The sequence below is a fragment of the Drosophila biarmipes genome, chromosome 3R (genome assembly GCF_025231255.1).
Source record: "Drosophila biarmipes strain raj3 chromosome 3R, RU_DBia_V1.1, whole genome shotgun sequence".
Lineage (NCBI taxonomy): Eukaryota > Metazoa > Arthropoda > Insecta > Diptera > Drosophilidae > Drosophila > Drosophila biarmipes.
Window position 1 is genome coordinate 15,529,997 of NC_066616.1, and position 15,631 is coordinate 15,545,627.

General features: G+C 50.8%; 7 protein-coding genes across 9 annotated transcripts; 3 read left to right on the plus strand and 4 right to left on the minus strand.

The window, feature by feature from the left end:
- Window positions 1-4: 4 nt before the first annotated feature.
- On the minus strand, window positions 5-842 carry LOC108032115 (proteasome subunit beta type-3). Its single transcript, XM_017105947.2, has one exon. The coding sequence runs from the start codon at window positions 703-705 to the stop codon at window positions 88-90; it is 618 nt and encodes a 205-aa protein (XP_016961436.1). The 5' UTR covers window positions 706-842; the 3' UTR covers window positions 5-87.
- Window positions 843-1,135: 293 nt separating this feature from the next.
- LOC108032181 (E3 ubiquitin-protein ligase Iruka) lies at window positions 1,136-2,755 on the plus strand. The gene has a single exon (XM_017106036.3). It carries the CDS (start codon window positions 1,391-1,393, stop codon window positions 2,537-2,539), a length of 1,149 nt encoding a protein of 382 aa, XP_016961525.1. The 5' UTR covers window positions 1,136-1,390; the 3' UTR covers window positions 2,540-2,755.
- A 451-nt stretch (window positions 2,756-3,206) lies between these two features.
- Window positions 3,207-5,471, plus strand: LOC108031753 (uncharacterized). The gene is made up of 3 exons (XM_017105459.3): window positions 3,207-3,392; window positions 3,475-3,666; window positions 3,722-5,471. The coding sequence occupies exons 1-3, from the start codon at window positions 3,348-3,350 to the stop codon at window positions 4,766-4,768; spliced, it is 1,284 nt and encodes a 427-aa protein (XP_016960948.1). The 5' UTR covers window positions 3,207-3,347; the 3' UTR covers window positions 4,769-5,471.
- Window positions 5,011-10,079, minus strand: LOC108031752 (E3 ubiquitin-protein ligase Kcmf1). Of its 3 annotated transcripts, none has more exons than XM_017105456.3 (7): window positions 9,926-10,079; window positions 8,433-8,628; window positions 7,946-8,370; window positions 6,858-7,118; window positions 6,493-6,759; window positions 6,181-6,422; window positions 5,011-6,018 (listed from the first exon to the last, which is right to left on the minus strand). In XM_017105456.3, exons 2-7 carry the CDS (start codon window positions 8,446-8,448, stop codon window positions 5,415-5,417), a joined length of 1,815 nt encoding a protein of 604 aa, XP_016960945.1. In that variant the 5' UTR covers window positions 8,449-8,628; window positions 9,926-10,079; the 3' UTR covers window positions 5,011-5,414. The 3 variants fall into 3 exon arrangements, with proteins under 3 accessions (XP_016960945.1, XP_016960946.1, XP_016960947.1); XM_017105457.3 differs by lacking the exon at window positions 9,926-10,079 and adding an exon at window positions 9,172-9,880; XM_017105458.3 differs by lacking the exon at window positions 9,926-10,079 and adding an exon at window positions 9,005-9,159.
- A 59-nt stretch (window positions 10,080-10,138) lies between these two features.
- On the minus strand, window positions 10,139-10,531 carry LOC108031755 (splicing factor 3B subunit 5). The gene has a single exon (XM_017105460.2). It carries the CDS (start codon window positions 10,439-10,441, stop codon window positions 10,184-10,186), a length of 258 nt encoding a protein of 85 aa, XP_016960949.1. The 5' UTR covers window positions 10,442-10,531; the 3' UTR covers window positions 10,139-10,183.
- Window positions 10,532-10,771: 240 nt separating this feature from the next.
- LOC108031819 (abasic site processing protein HMCES) lies at window positions 10,772-12,210 on the plus strand. Its single transcript, XM_017105550.3, has 3 exons — window positions 10,772-10,905; window positions 10,955-11,657; window positions 11,716-12,210. Exons 1-3 carry the CDS (start codon window positions 10,886-10,888, stop codon window positions 12,130-12,132), a joined length of 1,140 nt encoding a protein of 379 aa, XP_016961039.1. The 5' UTR covers window positions 10,772-10,885; the 3' UTR covers window positions 12,133-12,210.
- LOC108031818 (aryl hydrocarbon receptor nuclear translocator homolog) lies at window positions 12,159-15,382 on the minus strand. The gene is made up of 2 exons (XM_017105548.3): window positions 15,224-15,382; window positions 12,159-15,082 (listed from the first exon to the last, which is right to left on the minus strand). Exon 2 carries the CDS (start codon window positions 15,028-15,030, stop codon window positions 13,096-13,098), a length of 1,935 nt encoding a protein of 644 aa, XP_016961037.1. The 5' UTR covers window positions 15,031-15,082; window positions 15,224-15,382; the 3' UTR covers window positions 12,159-13,095.
- Between the last annotated feature and the right edge of the window lie 249 nt (window positions 15,383-15,631).

Consider the following 15,631-nt stretch of genomic DNA (forward strand, 5'->3'; position numbering starts at 1 on the left):
CCAATTTTGTACCTAAACAAATTTTATTTGTATGTGTATTTCGGTTAATGTTGTTTACAAAATCACCAGGGGAACTCCTAAACTCATCTAGTCCATGCGGGTCTTCAGCGTGCGCTCCGTGATCTTGTCCTTCTCGATAATATAGACGGTGGCACCCCAACCGCTCATAGCGTCGCGATCGAAGGCGTTCACAATGGACTGGGCGATGACCTCGAACAGCTGGTCCGGCTCCAGATCGGGTTTCCACAGGGTCTCGCACATGCCGTACAGCTGCTCCGCACAGGTGCCGGCCACCACGAAGTCATCCGGGGCGTTGGGGCAGCCGATCAGATCCATGTTGCAGATGAAGGGCTCAAAGGTTTTGGGGTCCAAACCGGCCACCACAGGCTCAATGAAGTACGGGCCGAAGCGGTGCTCGTACAGGAAGCTGGACATCATAGCGGAGAAGGGCTTGGGGCACATCTCGCGGTTCTCGCGCGTCTCGTACAGGTTCTTGCGGAACATCAGGCGATCGCGAACAGTCAGGATGTCGGTCTGCAGGCCGGTGAGCCCGAGGAACATCCGCGGACCGATGTGGAACACCTTTTTGAAGTCCGTGGAGATCGTCTGAGCCTGGATACCAAAACGGTGATCCGTGGCGATGGCCACGCAGTCCTTGCCGCGCATGGCCACTACGCATCCTCCGTTGTAGGCTAGAATCGACATGGTGGCGGTTCTGTTCGCTCAGCGCAATATAATCAGCAGGAAAATGGAAATTTTGCAAAATGCTAAACGCCGCCTGGGAAGATGACTTTTTGTTTCTGCCCCGCGTTGCCGGACTGTCAGTGTGAAATTGGCTAAAATTGACTGGCCGAATTGGAGTAGTCTGGCAACGTCTACTGAGGACATCTGAAGTCGAATTGGCTATTTTAAAGCCAACTTTATCCGTTTTCTTAAGGTCAAGGTTTTTTATTATCTGAAATGAATACGAATACAGTTTTGGAATTCCTGAGTTAGGTGGTTTTTAAGTATAAAGTAAATATAATCAACGCATTTCAAAGTTTAAAAGTAGTCATCAGCCACATCTAGCTAAATTTAGTTACTTTACCGGTCAATAGCTGGCGGCACCATCGATAACAGCTATTTCTCGCCCAATGGTGGGATTTCGCTACTTCTGCGCCAAAGGCCACTTTAAAAGGGCCTTATTTATAGAAAAATTAAGTTCTCTTACTTAAATTCCCAATAATTCTGAACGAACCCAATGACCGGCGTGGCGACAGGTGTGCGTACCACGTCCTCCTCTGTGCAAAGCAACGTCTAGAGCCGCCGGCCAGCAACAACACCCAGAGGGCGACAATCTTGCACAATCGCCAGCAGAGCCGCTGCAGGGAAATAAAAAAGCTGCCGCAGGATGGCCGAGGCTATGGTGGTGGAGGACCGATCCGCGGAGTCCAAGCGCTTCTTCTGCCACATGTGCAACGTGGAGATCAACATTCCCAACTCGGACTTCACCTGCCCGTTGTGCGCCAATGGCTTCGTGGAGGAGCTGCCGGCGAATGCGCCGGAGATGATTACTCCGGCGGCTGGGGCCTCCAGCGGCGCTAGATCCGGAAGCAGTGGCAGTGGCTCCTCCGGCTCCCACGATACGCTGAGCAGGGGCAGCTCTTCGGGCGGATCTCAGGTGAACGTGGAATCGCTGCGCAACGATATTGTTTCGTTGCTGAACATGCGAAATGTGCCCAACTTGGAGATCACTATCGAGCCAAACAGGCGGCACAGCAATGTGCTCCACCTGGGCGGCTTCGGCGGACCCTCGGGCAGTGGCTCAGGTGGCGGACTGACCGCCGGTGGACGAGTGCGTCCGGCCAATCTGGACAGATTGGACAATGTGCTCTTTGATTTTCTGCAGAGCCTGCCACTGGCCGGCGCCACGGCCGAAATAGTCACCGGACCAGGTGGAGGAGGAGTCGGTGGTGGCGGCAACTCGCACATGTTCTTCATGGGCAACCCAGGAGACTATGCGTGGGGCCGCGAAGGACTGGACACCATTGTCACCCAAATGCTCAACCAAATGGAGACCTCAGGACCGCCGCCATTGTCGGAACAGCGTATTAACGAGATACCAAATGTGCAAATCAGTGCCGAGGAGGTGGATCGCAAGATTCAGTGCTCCATTTGCTGGGACGACTTCAAGATAGACGAGACCGTACGCAAGCTACCCTGCTCGCACCTGTACCACGAGAACTGCATCGTGCCATGGCTCAGTTTGCACAGCACCTGTCCCATTTGCCGAAAGTCCCTTGCGGACGATGGCAGCGAAGCCGACGAGGAGTTCGTAATGCTCGACGGATTCGGACCAGAGATGGGGGCCGATGGTAACAACTCCGCCAGGAGTTCGGCCAGTACCGCCACAGGAACGGACAATCCATTGCCGGCCAATAACACCAGTAGCCAGGCCACGGCGGACAGCAGCCAAGCACGAGCCGATGCCGCTAATCCCGCCCAGCCAGCACGCAACAACGTCTTCACCTTTGACGACGACAACATGTTTCTGGACTAGCTGGGAATGAGGCAGTGAACCGAAGTGAAACGAAGATCGATTGATATTCAAAATTAAGCCAAATATTGGCAGCGGCTTTAGAAGATTAGCCCTAAAACATAATTATTCATTATATTATAATAGTTTCTCCTCACGCTTAATTTTGTTGTTGTTCAAAATAACGATTTGTAATAAACAACACGGAATATAAAGTTCCGTTGGCTCTGCAAAAATCAACTACTGTGGACTACGTAATCTGTATTTTATGAATTCGAGAAGATTTCTTTTTTAAATGTTTTAACATACTCCATTAACTTATTATTTTTAAGCAAAAAAAATAGAAGTCATTCAACGAAAAGATAGTGATAAGATTGATATGTGCCCAGCACAAGGCACTTAAAAGCGATAAAGATCATTCGTCATTTTTAAAATCAATTATTAATCTCAATCCTAATTTATTTACTACTATATTTTTAAAAACAAATTATGAAGAGGACCAATTCTATCGCGTCTGAAGTGTATTATAGGTTAAAGGGTCCGCCGTTTTATCCTAATGTTTTTCACAAAAGTTGTTTAAAAACAAGAAGACGGATTTTAAAACCAACTTTTAGTTTAACATGAGGATGAGAAACCAGGCCTCTGCTAGTTAGGCAGTGCACCAACCTGGTCACACTTTTTTCGGAGCATCTGTTCTGTAACAGGTGGCAACATTGGCAAATTGTTTAAATTCCAATTTGACCAAAATCCCCGCTTAGCCGTTTAAAAACAGCGCCAATATGAACAAAGTCAATTAAAGTGCAGACAATAAACCCTAGACCAAAGGCTAAGTATGCTACACGAAGGAAATAATGATTTTGTGGTCCTCACAGAAGTGGTATGTCATTGGAAAAATGTTTATGTCAGGAGAGCATTTTGACCAATATGTATATGTTTTCTTAATTTCCGATCCTGTTTAGGTACGCCAGCAGTATGTACGCTACTTGGAGCGCCAGCTGCAGGAGAACGTCTGCGCCTGGGCCAACAAATCCCGGAATCGCCACAAGCCCACGGCTTGGGCCTGCATTCCCGCGAGCTTGGAGCAACTGGAGGACAAGGCGAAGAAGGCCTGCATGGCTGCTCAGATCTACCAGAGAGCCATGGTCAAGACGGTAGATGGATGTGTGAGCTATCTGGGCCTTGCTTATCTTATCTGTACATCCACAGATTGCCGCGGTGCGGAGGAACACCCAGGAGTGCCGCCTGGCCAATACACTTTTCGACCAAATGCAGCTTTCAGCTGAAGAGGATGTGGTACCCATCAAAGCAGGGTGCCTCCTGGTGGATAAGGCCACACAAACAACTGTCATAGAAGTCCAAAATGGTCACGGCTCTCCTGCAGGGGAGGAAAATGATGGTAGCTATGAACTACGGCGGAAAATCGATATGTTTCAGGCTAGCCTCGAAGAGGCGGAAGTTCAGAAGGAGTCGCTCTGTCGACGATGCCGGAGAAAAAACCAAACTCCTGAGCATAAGCCACAGGTTAATCAAGAATCCCCCTTCTCCGCAACCGAAGATGCCGTGGCCCAGGAGCTGGCCATGTTGTTCGGCGATGAGCCCACCGATTTAAACTACATCTTTGGTATCGAGCCCACGGCTGTGAACGACGATCCGCAAATCTCGGCCATTCTGGAGGAAATTGAAAATGCCGAACTGCCTGAAAAGATTGAAGACCCGCCCACACCCCCAACCGTAAGATCGGCAAGCGCACATCACAGCGAAGTGGACCTTCGTCAGAGTCGTTGGCCCTGCGAGCTCTATGCGCAAAGAAGGCGACTCAATGCCTGTTTGGTTCGCTTGCTGGAGGCGGATTGGCGTTGCGAGGATCGCCTCAGGTACAAGTTCCGTCTGTTATTTAGCGAGGATAGCGAGGACGAGTTCGCCACTCAAATATCAAGTCCATCGATCGATTTGGTGGACGAGGTGCTGCTGGCCAGCTGCGTGCTTCGCATTCGACCGTGGATTGTGCGTTATTTGATGAGTCCTTTAGAGGAGGGTCTTATCGCCAATCGATTTCTGTTCAAGAAACTGGCAAAGATGCTTGCCCACTCCATTGTCATGGTCAATCCTTATTGCTCGGAGCAGCAGATCAAGAAAGCTGTGGAGCAATTGTTCTGCCTTAGACCAAGGGGAGTCCAAAGTGCGTATGACCTGGACAGTCTGCCAGCCTTGGATGTCTCAAAATTTCAGCTCTTAGGCGGTTTAACGGATTAGTATTTAAGTTTCCAGTAATTTAGTCAAGCTAACTATCTCAGGAGGAGTATGTAGTTTATAGAGGAACCGGAGCAATTCCACTAGAAAATACGCAATCTAAGTCTTTGAATCGAATATTAATTTGAAACACATATCGCGAAAAATTGCTTTAATGAATTGTATAATTTTAAAACTTAAGCTTCCATATCCTTACGCTGAGAATTGTGTATCGAATAAAGCCAAAGCACAGTCGACGGACAAAATTGTGGTTTCTTTAAATTATAATTAATTCAATGATTACAATAATTTTTTTGCTGCACATCTTCTCTTCTTTTTATAATTATATAAATTTTAATATATTTAATAAACGATACATAATATAGTTTTCCTTTTGACGAAATTGCTGCGGCGGATGCGTCAGCAACTGCCTAAGACGAATCGGATTTCATCCAGAGCAGCAGCTACCCCCCACTCCGGTTGTTACTTCAACGGCTGTGTTGGTTTGTAGTTCAATCTGCTGTTGCTTCGGACTCCGTTGCTGATTCCTTTGCTGTTGCGGTGTTTAGTGGTGGTGATAGATTTTTGTTGCTGCTGCAGCTACATTGGGTGTGGTTGTTGTTACTCTTGTTGTTGTTGATGCAATTCGTGGTGATCTTCATCAGAGGCACTACCTAGTGTCGGGAATTTGATTTGTGTTTGCCGCCGCCGCCGCTGCATTAGCGCTCTGTTTGTATTTCTGCTGGGACGCCGCCGGATTGGCCGTGGACTGCTGCTGCTGTGGCTGCTGCGAGCCCGTGGCCATCTCCGCAGGAGGCGGACGACCGCCGCGCCTCTCGATGCCTCTGTCAGCTGTTGGCTTACTGCCAGCTCCACCAGCACCCCCACCTGGGGCTGCAGTGGCTCCTGCTCCCCCCAAGCCGCCGCCCACGCCACCTACTCCTCCTCCTCCTCCACCGCCTCCTGTGCCGCTCGTTTGTGTTGTGTTGGCTTTTTTGTTTTTATAGCGATACTCATCGCAAACAAAGTCCTCCGGCGAGGTTTGTTGCATTTGATTCACCTGTCGCACCATCGCCGCCGGTTGGGGCTGCTGCTGCTGCTCCGCATCGGCATTGTTGTTCAGCAGCGTCTCCGCCTGCGCCTCGGCCTCGGCGTCCTCCTGCTGTTGCCCCCTATTTACATTATCACTCTTGGCCAGGCTTTCATCGGAGGCATTCAAGTCCAACGCCTCGTTGCAAAGCATCGATAGCATAAGCGACTGCACGAACATGGAGCTAGAGAGAGAAGAACTCAGATTAGTTGGCACTCAGGGACTGGTCATAGTGTGGTTTCTCGGATACCTCCAAGGACATGGTAGATCAACAAAATAAATCTTGTGAAAATAGACACATTTCACAAAAACACCTCGAGCATTTCCATTAGATGGTACTACTCACCGATCTGCTCGCATGCTCTCCACCATCGCCCACTCGGCCTCGCTGAGGGTAGGCTGCATGAACTGGGCCAGCAATAAAGTCTCGCCAGCTGCCGCTGCACCCTGACCACCCGTCTGGCTGGCTCCTCCGGCTCCAGCTGCCACTCCGGATGAACCTGCTCCGCCGTTGCCGTTGGCCGTTCCGCCGACGCCCACACCGATGCCGAGGGCATTGTTGGCTGCACTGCTGCTCGTTCCGATCGCCTGCAGAACAAGACATGGGGGATTAGTGGACATTTGACCACAGGGTGTGCTGGCCAGCGGGATGAACTACTTCTCTGGCATTGAGGCTGTTGGCGGCCAGACTCGACTGAGTCTGCGAATGATTGCTGGCCGATGTCGAGAAGCTGGCTGTCACCGGCCACTCGGTGGTGCGCAGGTTGGGCGGTGCCGTGCCCCCACTGCCGCCGCCACTGCCGCTTCCAACTGCGCCACTGCCGCCTGCTCCGCCGCTGATCACCTCGGCCATGGCGGCATTCGAGTTCGATGTTGAGACTATGGGATGCGCACGCCTTGGCAGCCGATCGATTTGGCGCGATGCCTAAAATAATGCAAGCGCAAAAGCAAGACAAACGAAAGTCGCAGTTTCCTTATACACAGAAATATAATGGATATATGGGGCGGAGGACCCTCCCTTACCGTCACCTGCTGGCGATCCAACTGCATCTGCATCTGTAGCTGCTGCAGCTGCGATGTGGGCGGTCCGCCCCTCCGCACTCCCGAAAGCTGCGACAGCAGTTCCGCGATGGGATCCACCGATTCCCGGCCCGAGGGCGACAAGGCCGACAGCCCGCTCGACGAGCTGAAGTGCATATTGGAGCGACGTGTCCGCGGTCCGCCGAGGGTGCGTCCTGGGATGCGACGTACTCCACCGCCATGACGGATAGCCGAGGGCTCGTCGTATTGTCTACAGGTTAAGGCAACCATGGGTTTGCATTTGCAATTTTTATCTTATGATTAGTTGAAATATTTTACAAATTAAATGCCTTCAGCTGCATCGCAAATTCTTCAAGGTTACACTGTGAAGCTAGCGCAAAGTTTAATATGGATACTTAAACGGCTCGTTGCAGACAAGCCAATAAAATCTCAGGTTGTTTATTAGCGCAATAAAACCTAGTCTTAAAAAACAAACAGAGAGTTCCACAAAAGTGTAGTCACATTATAGAAATGTTTATGAACCAATTCAAACTGAATCACACCGCTTCTACCTGCTTGTTATTCGAGGCACCAGACAAAATAGTGGCTTTGTCCAATTTCAAATTTCTCTACAATTGTGTGTAAGCAGATCACAATTTTTCTCAATTATAAAATAATTAAGCTTAGCCTGTCTCAGAATGTTTAAGGTGGCCAGATGGGTCAGGATGATTTAATTACCAAAATATTGCGTTTTACTTTTCAAAAAGGCAACTCATCATTATCGAAAAATACAGCGCAGAATAAAAACATACATATTCTGAAAATAAATATTTCTTAGAACGGAAATGCTCAGTGATCTGGTCCTAAACTATATCTTTCTCTGACAGTTTGGTAAATGGGGAGCTCTGTTTGTGAGCGCTAATCATGTAATAGCAGTAGAAGTGTAGGAAAAGTCTTCCAAAACAAAATGTATTAAATTAATATTCTAATATTCTACATCCAGAGGCAGTGCTTTAAAATACCCTGAGATCAGAGATGCAGCTGGGCACTATACCCAAATAAGATGCAACGTTTTTGCTTGAAAAGGATATCAGAAAGGAAATCAGCTCGCGCGGCCCCTGGCGATGCTCCAGGGTGAGGTGACCGGCAAAGTCATCTGTGACTAGATTCGGCTCGCCGCCAGGCAGACCGGCACAGACCGGACAGACCACCTCCAGACTGGTCTCCGTGTGCTCGGCGGAGACGTGCTCCAGCAGGGTGGCGTCGCTGAAGCCCATCTTCTTGCAGTAGGGACAGGTGAAGCTCTGCGGCTGGTCCGAGGTTAGCATCTCGCCGCCGAAGTACAGCTCGATGTCGGAGCGGGTGAGGATGCACTGCATGGGATGCTCGACCAGGTGGCGCGTGGAGGTGACGCCATCCTCGTAACAGTCGGCGCACAGGTCGTAGTCATAGCAGATCAAGCACTTGTAGCGCCGTCCATTGAAGTTGCTCTTGAGACATGAATCGCAGCTGACACCTGGTGGGGATCGGGGGTTATCACCGCTGGCCTTCTACTTGATGCTGCTTCCAGGGACTCACCTTCATGTCGACTCATTATTCGGCAGCGGCAGTAGGCTTCGCTTCCACTTCCAAGCGATCAGGAGGAGAGCGTCTCCCGCAGAGGATTCACTTGCTTCCTAGCTCGAGCTATGTATGTGCGGGTCCTATGTGGGTTTCTTGCAGGCTTCGGATTCGATTGGGAAGATTCCAGGAGATGGTTTTAGATTCAGAGGAGCTGGAACAAAGGAGTCGAGCGAGTTTTAGCCAAAGGTCCAGAAATCACTTTCCACGATTTAAAGTTAGTAGCTGGAATGGGGATTGAAAGACTAATCGGGCATTCCAGGACAAACACGGCGGGGAGAAGAAGAAGGACATGGCATTTCTTTTGTTTTCCCTTCGCTTCTTTGCTTCTCTTCGTTCCTATTGCCCACGATTACGGTTCTTTCTTTGCGCCGTTCCGTTTTCCTTGCGAAAGGCGGTGGGGAGAGAGGCACACGAAAAAGAGGGGCTGCCTGTCACCCCGCCACCGCCCCCGCCTCACCCCCTTGCCACACACTCAATGAGGCAACGAATTATTCAATACAATCGAGCGCGAGCCATCGAAGAATTACATTTAACACTAGGGTGTCCGGGGGGCGGCGAGGGGTTAATTGCGATTTTCCCCGCAGCCCCGATGCCGCTGCACAGTAAACATTTATTTTTAACTTTATCGGTTTCGCGAAAATTTTCAACTCGACGATGTCGTGGGCTTTTTGTGCCCCCGTCACTGCCTCCTTACCCCGCTCTCGCTGGCTCGTCGCCTTCGCCTGCCCTGTGCTCCCGAAAAGCGAAGCGCAGATATGCGCGAGTGTTGCCGTATTCACTGCGGGCAGCTCGCAAATGCTGATTGTTGCTGCTTATTGTTATTGCAGCTATTGTTTATAAACATTTGCAGCCTCACACACGGGGGAAATATGCAGACTTTTCGTTAATCATGCCATGAGCACTCAGTTGGTGAATTACGCTTTTTCTCGGCCGTGTCTGGCAACGCCGCAGTACCAGGCCACTGTGGCGGCCATGCGAATAGGCACGGCCCGGGTTGGCTGGCGAAAAAAGAGCTTTCGCAAGAACTTTGGGCAGAGGCAGACAGGCTGATTGGGCAGCTGGGAAATCACAGTAGGCCTGCTTCGGTTTGTCACTATTTATAAGCTAATGCGTCGCCCTGCTGGCCTTTGCTCTTGTTTTCTTGTTTTTCGGCACATCACTCATCGGCGCGCAATTTTCGTGCACTCATTTTGACCAACACACAGTCACTTGCACTGGTGTGCTGGGCACAGACACCTCTATATGTGTGTTCTACGCAATTGCCAATTGCGCCTGGGATCTCTCTTTTGTTGGCCGCGAATTTTCGCACAAGATGCTCCCGACGTGTTATTGTTGTTGTGGCTGCTGCTGTATTGCAGTTTTACCGTTTTCCTGTGCAGCGTTTTTGTGCGGATTTTTGAGGGTTACTTTGGGATGGCTAGTTTTTTGGGGTAAACACGGCAACGTACTTTGCTTTGGTGCGGCATTGGCTAATTTAGGGATACTTTAAAGCAACTAGCACTCGAAAATTAACAATTGAAACGAAAATAAGTTATTATATCGAGTGAAAAGCTTTTTCTTAGTGATGTTAGACAAGCGATAGCCGCGATGTCTCCCGAGGTTATTGATAATAATATCGATATATTGCAGAGTATCGAACAATCCACCCCTGGCAAACGCTGTTTTCTTGTTTATAAATTTGTTTAATGTATTTAAATTGCATTTCCTTAATCCTCTTGCTTTTCTGGCGGCGGTCCACAAGGCTGTAGCATCCTTTCCATCAGGTTGAAGCGCACGCGGGCCTTTGATTCGTTTTCGGCAATGGCAAAGTAGTTGAGAATATCGTAGTGTCCCATGTAGCTGGCCAAAGAGTCGCGGTGCTGGTTGGTCAGCCACTCGAACTTCGTGGTATCCGCGTGTCCCGTGCCGATGTACTTGCTCTGCAGATGCTCCAGCTGGCTGTGGATGTTGTAGCGTTCGCCCATTTTCCTTTTTTTTTACCTTAGAACTGGCAGGAAAACACAGTGCTGTTTTGTTTCTTTTTTTGTGATGGTACCTGGTGTGACCAGAGGTGGATATTCCTTAAATATTATGGTATTTAGTTCTAAAAGTTAGAACCTGCGGGTTGGTAGGTGTCTCGGATACAGCTGGTAACGTTTTGGTAAGACCGTGTTATCGGTAAACTCGGAAAAATACCAAATATATCAAGAAAATTTTGAGTATGGTCCCACATAAATGTTTGGAGGGTGTCCTCGCTACATACAACGGCACAGGTTTGAGTACCGAGGTGGGTGTCCTCGCTAACTTATCGATAGCCCCCGCCGACGCAAGTTTGTCCATCCCTGGTCCGCGGCTGTTTCTATAGATTCTATCGAAATATATTTGTTTACACTTTTCGTTTCGAAATTAATTATTTATTTATTTCTCCAATGTGTGGCCGAACATGCTTGTATGTAGATGAACCCTACTATTAAAAGCTCAATTAACCGCTTTGTTAGAACTCTAGACCCGGATGAGATTTTGTGTGCCTGTAAATATCCCAAGAAAACCATCAAAAAGGAGCCGGAATCCAATGGGAACGATGATAAGGTCAAGGATGAGGAAGGATCTGACCTGGAGACTCCCGAGTGGCGGGCGGAATTCAACCTGGGAAGGCGCTATCAGGCCTCCTATAACATAGCGCCCACTGACATTACACCCGTGATAGTGTCGGCAGCTCACTTCTCGGATGCCGAGGATCAGAAGTGCGCCCGCGTGGTTATGCCCATGATGTGGGGTATGATCCCCTTCTGGCACAAGGGAGACTACCGGCGACACGGCCTCACCACTAACAACTGCCGACTGGAGCATCTGATGGACTCCAAGCTGTATCGACGTCCCTTCAAACGCGGTCAGCGCTGTGTGGTTATCTGCGAGGGATTCTACGAGTGGCAGACGGCTGGTCCGGCAAAGAAGCCCTCGGAGCGAGAAGCTTACCTGGTATTTGTTCCCCAGGCGGGCGATGCCCTGATCTACGACAAGAGCACCTGGTCGCCGAAGGACGTAAAGCTGCTGCGGATGGCCGGCCTCTTCGACGTTTGGGAAGATGAGAGCGGCGACAAGATGTACAGCTACAGCATCATTACCTTCCAGTCCAGCAAGATCATGTCCTGGATGCACTACCGCATGCCCGCCATCCTCGAAACCGAGCAGCAGATGAATGTGAGTCGAAGAACCTTCCTTTGATCCAGGCTTAATTTAGCATTATTTTAACTTCTAGGATTGGCTGGACTTCAAGCGAGTGAGCGACGCTGAGGCTCTGGCCACTTTGCGTCCGGCCACCGAGCTCAAGTGGCATCGAGTGGCCAAGCTGGTGAACAATTCGCGGAACAAGAGCGAGGAGTGCAACAAGCCCGTCGAGCTGGCCGCCAAGCCCGCAAAGCCACCGATGAACAAAACCATGATGGCCTGGCTGAATGCCCGCAAGAAGCGGGAAGATCAAATCAAGGCGGAACAGAGTGATCCCAGCGACAATGAGGAGCAGGAAAAGGAGGGCGGCTCCAAGCGCAGAACCTCCTCCGACGGCTCCCCCGCCGACAGTCCAGCCAAGAGACCCAGGTTCCGGGACTTCAGGAGGGCAGCTCTCCAGCACAGCGGCGGCAGCAGCGACAGCGAGGTGAAATCGGCCGAGAGATAGACCCTCAGCTCCATAAACTTCCATAGTTGTAGTAATTAAGTTTATTTTCATTAAAAACCGAAATATTTTTTCTCAATACCCAAAGTTCTAAGCATTATCATCGTTGTGGTGGCTTAATTACAGAAGTTGGGGCTTAGCGACTAAAAGATTGTTTAAAATTTGTTTCTTGACGCGAGCTTAATTAACTAATATAATGTTTGAACTTGTCGTAATCAAATGATCTCGTTGTGTGTGTGCGATTCAATTTTGAGCGCCACTGTATTGAGCTTGAAAGTTTTCGTTGTCGCTGCACAAATTGCAATAAGAACAAAAGGAAAAGCTGCACATGAAGCATTTGTGTGTATATATAGTACGAATATTGTTGCTCATATACTTTTGATTGCATTGGCGAAAAGTGAGCTAAAATTATGGGGAAATGCGGTTATGGGTCAATGTTATGGGTTGTTCGCGGGGAGAGTGCAAGTGGTGCACTTGTGTTGCTTACAACTAACGATTTGTTGTATATTATTCTACGAATTGTATATTTATATATGTATACGTTGCATGAACTTCGAAATGCTGATGAGAAATACAAAAGAATACTCTGCACACGGCGTGTCACACTTGAACTTAATCCTACAGAATCGATGTGAAAGTTTAGAATTCATAGGCTATACAGCGATGCATACGAATACTCCCTTTCGCTTTGAACAAACGTAATTAGTTGTGAATACTTTTGCACGGCCAATGAGCGGGCTAAATGGAGGCGGGAGGTGGAAGGGGAAAGACGTAGCACACAAAAATAAAGATATCAGCGTCGTGTACGTGACTACCGCTATGTACTTAAAATGCTATTTACGAGATTACAATTTGCATGCGTTTGGCTGAACTATTTCAACAATGTAAGATGGATTGCACTTGAGAAGTGGTTAAGAGAGACACAGATTAAGAGGGGAGGGAACGGGAGTCGAGAGGTGAGCGGGACTACTCAAACGGCGTGCTGAACATGTTGATGTTCAGATCCTCAAACGTGGTCGGCGCACTGTGGTCCAGCATCTGCAGCATGTCCGAGAACTCCTGACCCTGCGGCTGCCCTGCTCCGGCCGGGCCTCCGGGATGAGCGTGTGGATGGTGCGGATGCGCAGTCGGATGCGGCGGATGTGGGTGTGCTCCAGCCTGCTGCCAGTCCCACATTCCCGGTGCATTGGGCGGTGGTGGGGGCGGACCCGCCTGATATGCACCTGGCTGCGGTTGCTGGCGATTGCCGTTTCCGGCACTCAGTTGGGTGTAGGTTGGACCACTCGGTGACCTTGCCGGACTGGTCTGCTGGTATTGGTAGCCCTCGGTCACAGGCTGCTGCTGCTGTTGCTGCTGTGGACGCAGTGCAGCCCAAGAGTTGGGTGCCACCGGCGTGGGCGAGGTGCCCGATTTGGGAATCTTTGCCAGCGGCGAGGGGCCTCCAGCGCTGTACGGCGAATGAGTGGTGTCATAGGTGTAGCCCACAGGTGTAGTCTGCGCCGATCCCGGGCGCTGTTGTTGTTGCTGCTGCTGCTGTTGGGGCGTCGGAGCCTGCATGGCCAGCATGTGCGTCTGGTACATGCCATCGTTGGTAGCACTGCCCACGGGGGTCAGCTCCCGGCGGGCGTAGTCCACTCCTGGGGCAGCCTGCACATAGACATGCTGCTCCTGCTGCTGTTGCTGCTGCACTTGCTCGGGCGTATGAGCAGCCGCGGCATCGAGGGGAGCACCGTGCATGGTCTTTCCCGAGCTGTTGGTGCACACAATGTACTCCACCTCGTCGGTGTATGGATTCAGAAAGGCATAGGCCTGTGTGCGCAGCCAGACGTACTCGGAGTTCTTGGCCCTGGCCCTGTACAGGAGCGAGAACATCTGTCCCTTCTGCTTGAGCACCTGGTCGAAGCTCTCCTTCATGTGGCTCTGGTCCTCGGGATGAAAGAAATCGTAGCAGATCTTGCCCAACAGCTCAGTGGGCGTGTAACCCAATATGTTCAAGACCCGCTGATCCACAAACGTGAACTTGCCATCCATGGCGTGACGCGTGATGAACTCGCTCTGGTTATTCGAGCCACTCATGTCGTTGGCCGCCGTGGAGGTGACCTGCAGTCGACCGATGGCCACCAGGCAGCAGTGCGAGCTCATGTCGTCCACGTCGCGCTCCATGTGCATGTTGGGGAACATGTCGGTGGGCGGCCAGTTCTTGATGTAGCCCGTGCAGTGGACCACGGCGTAGTTGGTGCCATCCCGCGAGGGTCCCAGTGAGTTTCGCTGCTTGAGGCGATTCAAGTGGCCGGAAACCATCGACTCCGGGTTCACATTGCCCACCCGCATGCGGCAGATGAAACCACGACGGGCACCCATGCTCAGCCGCATGCTGGACTGGTGGCCCTCCTTCTTCACCGTGCCCGACTTGAGATCCAGGATGCGGCCGGCATTCTGCGACTCCTGCGTTGACAGCTGCTCGCGGATCTTCTCGCGATCATCGGGATGAATGTGCTCGTACAGGCTGGTGCCGTACCAATCGCTTTGCGTGTAGTTGAGCACGGGGGTCACCGAGTCGGACACATAGATGACCCTGCCCGAATCGCAGGAGACGACGAACAGGAATCCGTCGGCGGCCTCCAGGATGAGGTGTTTCAGCTCCTGGTCGGTGAGGAAGGAGGGCTTGTAGGTGCCGTCGCTGCTGGTGTTCCCAGTGCCGCGCAGGGCCTTCATGTGGGCCACCGCCATGCGGAGGATGGTCAGCTTGTCCGGCTTGCGGGCCAGGGCACTGCAGGTGGGCACCATGTCCGAGAGCTCGGTGATGTAGGCCGTCATCTTGTTGCGGCGACGTCGCTCGATCTCGCAGTGGTTCTCGCGGCTGGCGAACCGCTCCTTGTCCTGTATGTTCGCCTCGTCCATGCTTGGAATGCGTAATGAGAAAACGCTCGTCGTAATTTGGGTCGCCTGTGCGCTGTGGAAAAAGGTTCGTGGAATCGCAGGGGGCGGGGCGGCGACGGGGTAGGGGTTAGTATTTTGTCTACGTCGTGCCAGTGTATGTACTCGCTGGCTGCCCAGAAAGCCTGCTCCCCGCGCTTCTTCGCCACCTACTTACTGTTGGAGGGGGCGCGCTGCTGCTCCGTTGGTCCAGACACTTTTATTGGGCTGGTTTAGGCGCCTTTTACCATTTAATAAGTACTTTTCTGCTACGCGATAAAATCTCTGTTTACTGCGAATAAAAATAAATCGATAGCTTCGAGTAAAAATAAATATTTATGCCGTTATATTTTTGCACCGATATATCGAACTACGGAACGTAAGCGCCAGAAACGTAGTGTCAGGGACGTAAGAGTCACGTAAGAGGGAGATAGCACCAACGTAAGCGTCACTGTTAGTTTTTAGCAGCGCTGTTAAGATGCGTCGAAGTCTAACAGCGGCAGAGCAGCGGCAGAGGACGGGCAGCGGCGCGGCGCCTCTGCGCTGTTAGCTTTTGATGCATCTTAACAGCGCTGTTGGAAATCGC